This window comes from Triticum dicoccoides, chromosome 5A (genome assembly GCF_002162155.2).
Source record: "Triticum dicoccoides isolate Atlit2015 ecotype Zavitan chromosome 5A, WEW_v2.0, whole genome shotgun sequence".
NCBI lineage: Eukaryota > Viridiplantae > Streptophyta > Magnoliopsida > Poales > Poaceae > Triticum > Triticum dicoccoides.
This window is the reverse complement of record NC_041388.1, coordinates 318,713,289-318,720,068: the sequence shown is the minus strand read 5'-3', so window position 1 is coordinate 318,720,068 and position 6,780 is coordinate 318,713,289. Positions and strand designations below refer to the sequence as shown.

Here is a 6,780-nt window from a genome sequence, read left to right as displayed (position 1 = left end):
AGCTGCTCTGCGAGATAACCGAAGGCTCGCTCCGGTGGTCGGTGCTCCCTGGTCCGGGGCGGCGATACGGCTACATGCTTCAAGATGGGGAGAGGGTGGAGATGTGGTGCAGTCCCCACTCGCTGATGCCGTGCGCAAGTGCGCTGTCTACGAGAGATTCAGAGGATGTGCAAAGCTGGGCTGGGGGTGCTGGGATAGGAAGATACATAGGTAAAAAATTGGTTAAATTCCTGGGCGGGCCATTGCCCAGGTCGGCCCCAACAGAGCTCCGCCCCTGCCTTTGAGTCTGTCAATCCACACATACAAAAATATATATTGATAATGAAGAAGGGTCACCTCTTGAAGCAAACTCGAGGAGAAGAACACAAAAAACACACTGCACAATACCCACCATGTGGTTTGTAACTGGTTTTCTAGAGTGAGAAAAGGGGAAGGAAAGATGGACGGGACACCATCATTCATTCATTAACTCCCCTTTAATTATAATAAAAATTATTATTTCCAACTATACTTTATGTTTTATGAAGGAAATTAGTCGATACCTTTGGTTGATTTTAAAATAGAAGGCAATATCTACCATTAAATCTGGAGAAAAAAAATATGAACATGAGATTAGCAGAAGTTGAGAACCTGACAGGCAAAGAGAACACGGGGCAGGGAAATCAAAAATGTTCCCCGGCGACGGGAATCGAAAGTAAGGTAACCTTACCGGCCACGAAACGCTCGCCCCCACATGCCACCACGGCCCGCACTGCACGCGCCTCCTCCCTCCTCCCCCTCCTAACCCTAGAATCTTCCAGAATCAGCGTGAAGCAGGGAGGGCGAGGCGCGCGCCGCGCTTCCGGAAGCTTCTAGAAGCTCTAGTGGGGAAGGAGCCGAGATGGGGACGTCGGATCTGGACCGGCAGATCGAGCAGCTCAAGCGGTGCGAGCCGCTGGCGGAGGCGGAGGTCAAGGCGCTCTGCCTCAAGGCCATGGAGATCCTCGTCGAGGAGAGCAACGTCCAGCGCGTCGACGCCCCCGTCACGGTACGTGCTTGCGCGCAGCTCCCTCTCCTTCTCGATTGGAAGCGGTCTGGGCGCGATTCAATGGGGGAAATGGCGCGCTCTCGAAGCGAGTCGGGGTCGCTCCCCGAGGTCCCGGTGAAGATTGCGGGTGCTTAGGAGATGTCCTGATGTGCGGGAAGGCTTCGATTCCGTTCGTTTGGGCAACCAAATTTCACTGCGTTCTGATTGAGATTTACTAGTGTTTGAATTAGGGCTCTAGGGTTTCGTTGGTGAGGTGATGCTAGAATTCCTCTGTCATTATCTTCTGGAGATGGTCTGGGGAAAATATTTCTCATTCCTGTCATGTCTTTTTCAAGGAAAATGATGTTATGTGTATATTCATTGGTTGTGCTTTTGTCTGACTGATATATCTACACGTGTTCAAATAATTGTGATTTAAGAAACTAATATCTGCTTCTTGCACTCAGATATGTGGAGACATTCATGGACAGTTCTACGACATGAAAGAACTTTTCAAAGTTGGTGGTGACTGCCCAAAGACAAACTACCTGTTCCTTGGGGATTTTGTTGATCGAGGATTTTATTCTGTTGAAACATTTTTGCTTCTTTTGGCCTTAAAGGTATGCTGTTGATAAGTAATACTAATATGTTTTGTAGGCATATCTATTAATGCTGTATTTTTTAATGTTTCTTGATGCCTATGTTTCAAAAACGGTAACGACCATTTCCTCAGTCAACTGACCCAGTAGTGACTCTGCCTACACTGACTTACCAGACTATTTTACTTGTACGGGGAAGGCCCTGCTCCTTATATACAGACTGGTATATGGTATAGTAGACCTGTTTGTACAGCAGTGGTCAAAGGCTGGCGCTCAGCTTGCGGCCCTGATGTGCACATGAAAGCCAATAGTGTGAAGCCTGTATGACACTAGACTGCGTAATAACGTGAACTAGTAGTTCAAATGAATGGTGTCTAATTATCTTTTTTTGTTGCTGGAATGGTCACACATGTGTATCTATAACTCTCAGTTTTGCAATAATTCCTAGCTAGAATTGGAAGCTATTTCTAACTTATTTTGATTGTGTCAACTTTGAAACCAAAGGTAGCCTTTTATGAACATGGTCTAGGCAGCTGTATCAGCATATACATGCTGTGGTAAGACAAAATCAATACTACCTGCTGCCCCGTAAAATGCTCATAAGGAATCTGGCATCCAAGGGAGAAGAAGAATAGAATAGGGTGATTGAACTGCTTAGTAGACAATTGAGGAGAATTTGGAAGTTGATTTTGAAGCTAGTTTGGAAGTATTAGAATTGGAGTCCAGAAAGGACACAACACATCCTCCATTTAAGGATGTATTGTCTCTATGACTTCTCTCTGTTTTAGAAAAGAAGATTAATGATTTAGTTTTTTCTTATAAAAGTTCTTGCCTAGCTATTCCTCTCCTTAAGGTCTCATTCAATCCATGCCTTCTGGCCACCCTCTAGGTTCATATCATAGTGACCGAAATGATTGAATGGACTAGAAGTATAGCAAGTCTTGTAGAAGGAGCTGCTTTCTTCCCACGCCTCTCATGAAAAGGTGCAATGTGGGAAGTGTGGCATGAAACAGGGTTCTGCATGTCGACAGAAATGTAATCTGGTCTGGTATGCTCGCACTTAAGGAAAGTGCTAGGTGTTAATTGTGCGTTTTGCCACCGCCTTGCGCTTTTCTTACCAAAGCGCACGCTTAAGCGCAATTATGCGCACATTAAGCGCTAGGCATTTTGCTATCGCCTAGGGCCTAGGCGCGCCTTTTTTAACTATGGGTATGCTACATCTCAAGTTATCAGCCAAATGACCCTGGAGATTCTTAGGTATATACACATACTCTTGTCATGTATTGATGATGTATAGCTTCAGAGAGTAAGGGTGTGTTTGGTCTGCGCCCAATTTTGCCCTACCAAAAATTTGGCAAGTCAAAATTTTGGTCAAGGTTTTGCTTGCCCCTGATTCTAGTAAACACTGGCTAAAAAATGAACCAGAGTAGGTAAAGGGGTATTAGCTTGCCAAAAAATTGGCAACTGTCCAAACAAAGACCAAACTTTTGGTCATAGCCAAAAAATTGGTAAGGTATATTACCAAACAGAATCTAAATTCTGATGCCTAACTTACTTCAAAGAGTAACTGTTGTTTGGCTGCTAAGTGCCTGGCCTGTTTCATAACTGAGGATGCCATATAAGATATTGTATTGCATCTTGCTGTAAAAAGGCCACCTAAAGTCAGCATAACTCTGCACCTCACTGAATGGCTGAAAGATTTATCTTATGGCTGTTTTAAAATACGGGAATTCTGCATGCTTGCTTTAATTTTTTGGAGAGGCCTTATGCTCATTTATGATTTATCTTGGTTCCTCTATATTCAAATTCCCTAATCCAAATTCAGTAGTTCAACACTTCGAGTTGTTCTCTTTCAAGTTACATTCTGTGCCATTTACTTTCCTGTCCTAACCTTTACTATCAAATTGTCTCCAGGTTAGGTACCCAGATCGTATAACTTTAATACGAGGAAATCATGAGAGCAGGCAGATCACACAAGTGAGGGACCTTTTCCAAGTTGGATATTCTGTATTGATGTTACGGTAGCTGCCATTTATTCTTCGAACTCGTGCATCGCTGCAGGTTTATGGCTTCTATGATGAGTGTCTTCGTAAATATGGCTCGGTGAATGTCTGGAGATATTGCACAGAAATATTTGACTATTTAAGGTAATATTTCAATGTTGCTTTTATATTGCGTGTATGCTTCTTTGAATTAAAATCTATTTAAGGTAATGCTATGAGGCTGCTATATGCTTCTTTGAATTAAAATCATAATCTACAAGAGCTGACATGTTTGTTATTTTCAGTTTGTCTGCACTTATTGAGAACAAAATCTTCAGTGTCCATGGAGGCCTTTCCCCTGCTATTACGACACTGGATCAGGTATATTATTCTCCAGTGTTATATTTTGTAGGTCATGCATTCGATTTCTATTATTTTATTATCATGTGCCCCCAACAGATCAGAGTAATAGACCGCAAGCAAGAAGTGCCTCATGATGGTGCCATGTGTGACCTTCTTTGGTCTGATCCAGAGGATGCTGTAGACGGCTGGGGATTAAGTCCTCGAGGTGCAGGGTTCCTCTTTGGTGGAAACGTCGTCTCTTCATTTAACCACTCAAACAACATAGATTATATTTGCCGTGCTCATCAACTAGTCATGGAAGGATTCAAGTGGATGTTCAATAACAAGATTGTTACTGTATGGTCTGCTCCTAACTATTGCTACAGGTACTTGAAAATCCAGCTTCTGTCATAATGTTCCTTTTGAAGTATAATCATGAATTCTGTAGAGTTTAGCTGTTGACAGTATTGAATATGATTGTGTCTGGAAATTAAGAGAATGAAAGTGGGTGTGGGGTTTATATCAAAGGCATAAAAGATTGCTGACATAACATGTTCTATATTTTCCCACCTGTTCAAAGCTTTTGATTCTCTGTTGCTGTGATGCTGCTTTGTATGTAATTATGTTCAAGCTACTGCGTACCCTACAGTTTGAGTACATGTGAATATGTGATGAAACTTAGAATTTGATATTTTTTAACTCGTACCATTTGCAGAGGTTTAGCAATTGTACTGCAATTATTTTAGTTGCTATATAACAAAACTTACTGCAATTGTTTGGATTGAGAGTTATGTAAGACTTAAGAGGAATATGTTACAGTCTGAATTTTTCTGGCGGCCTTCTTATTAGCGTGCTGTGATCTCTGATCGGTATGCTGTATTTGTTATAGTACCTAACAAAATGCTTACCTCTTTTGAAATTATCTGACTTGCAGGTGTGGCAATGTTGCTGCAATCCTAGAGCTTGATGAGAACCTGAATAAGCAGTTCCGTGTATTTGAAGCTGCTCCACATGTTTGTGCTCATGACTTGTACCATTACCTTTGCAATGTGTTGCACACACCTGGCATCTAATTTGTCTGCCTACCTCTGTAGGAATCAAGAGGTGTTCCTGCCAAGAGGCCTGCCCCAGATTACTTTCTTTGAGACTGCACACATGGCATGTGACACGCTGTGTTTTCATGCCCTTGAGCACCAGCGGGCCGATAGGGGGTATTGAAGGCGTGCCATGTTGGCAGATGGGCGCGTGCTTTGCAAGAGATTAGCCAGGAGGTGCTTTCGGGATGTATAAATCGATTGTTCTGTGTCCGTCCAGGTCTATTGTTTGTAACAAAGTTGATGTCGGTATCCACTTCTCCCCCAAATAGCTCCAATTTGAGCTTTGAGAAAATGCCTCCGCGAAGGGAGTGGTGTAGATGAAGCCACTCTGGGCCCATGATGTAAAATTTTGATGCCAGTCCCTTCCTCCCCTGGGAATCCGTACATTTTCTAGAATGTAGAATGGTATGCAAATGTGTGCCTTGAGTTTACCTTTTTGTTGCATTGCAGGCAGCTGTAGGAAATCTTGTAGTTTTGATGTTTTGCATGGAAGTATTCTGAGGAAGTACACATCAGTATTGCTGCCGGTACCGGAACGTGTTGCTGTTTTACGATTGCTGTGGAAGTGTCTTATAGTCGAGATTGGTTCTTTTGCGTTCCCAACCTGTTTCCTTGTGGTTTTGCCCAGGCACTCCTCGCCCTCCCAGGTGCATCTCGCCCAGCAGCAGCTTCTCGTCCAGATCATTTGCAACTGATTCAAACAATCGACTGATCAACCTGCAAAGGAGAAGTAGACCAACCAGCAAACACTACAACAAAGGAGGAGCAGATCAACTAGCAAACTGAGAGCATCTCTAGCAGACCCCGCATTCCGCCGGCCCGCAAAACGCGTTTGCAGTTCGCGGAAAAACGGGTAAAAAAGATATTCGCGGAATATGCTTTTTTACAAGTTGGCTTTGCGGGGTCTGGTCTGGCGCCACTCCTCCCGGTCCAGAAAACCTAAATTTACACCTCAATTTGATCTAACACAATGCATTTCTTTGCTTTTTCAACAACATTGGATACATAAGACATCATCAAATTTTTGCTAGAATAGCAAGACCAAAGAAAACAAGAACCACAAGTATGCATTTTAGAAGATTTCCAACTTTCATAACTGCTCCCACTAGTTGGACTAATATCTTCTCCATGCATTCATTGTTGATCTGTGGATTCTTGATTTTGCATTCTTCTTTCTCCATCTTTGGTTCGAAAGAAGTAGTCGTTGCTTCCCCTCCAGTTGCACATGCAGCCGCATCATTGCCTTCGATTCTACTAAGGAGTGCACGAACATCTATTAAGTTGCTTTCTATCAATAAATCAATGTATTCGCCTTCTCAAAACCAAAATGAGCATCCATCTTCCTACACACATGATGATGTTCGAAATGAGCTACCGCAATTGAACCAAAGAACGAGCTATCAAAATGAGCCAAATGACAACAGCACGTACCCCGTCATTTTCGCATTTGAAGAACACCCATCCGGGGTGCTTTGGCGTGCCCGAAGTTAGCCGCAACACTGTCCGCGTGCAGTCATCACACTGTATGAGCGGCATCGGCGAGCCACAGAGCCGCTGCGCGAGCGCCGAGCCCGGTGGACGGCCGGCCGAGTACATGCCCACAAACCGTCGGCGGCAGCGGGAGGACGTACCCGTACCCGCAATGCGGCGATGCGACCTTGTCGGGGCTGCGTGAGATGCTCCCCGACCACTCCATCGCTTGGCGCAGCCATCGGCGACTGGAAATGCCAAATCCGCAACTTTCCGGCCCACCG

General features: G+C 44.1%; 1 protein-coding gene across 2 annotated transcripts; it reads left to right on the top strand.

Annotated features, from left to right (window-relative positions):
- The first annotated feature begins 685 nt into the window (after positions 1-685).
- Positions 686-5,556, top strand: LOC119301226 (serine/threonine-protein phosphatase PP-X isozyme 2). 2 transcript variants are annotated; one of them, XM_037578162.1, is made up of 8 exons: positions 686-1,027; positions 1,474-1,626; positions 3,520-3,582; positions 3,667-3,752; positions 3,893-3,968; positions 4,047-4,315; positions 4,864-4,959; positions 5,024-5,556. In XM_037578162.1, exons 1-8 carry the CDS (start codon positions 881-883, stop codon positions 5,145-5,147), a joined length of 1,014 nt encoding a protein of 337 aa, XP_037434059.1. In that variant the 5' UTR covers positions 686-880; the 3' UTR covers positions 5,148-5,556. The 2 variants fall into 2 exon arrangements, with proteins under 2 accessions (XP_037434059.1, XP_037434057.1); XM_037578160.1 differs by having other exon boundaries at positions 692-1,027; positions 4,864-4,942.
- Positions 5,557-6,780: the final 1,224 nt, after the last annotated feature.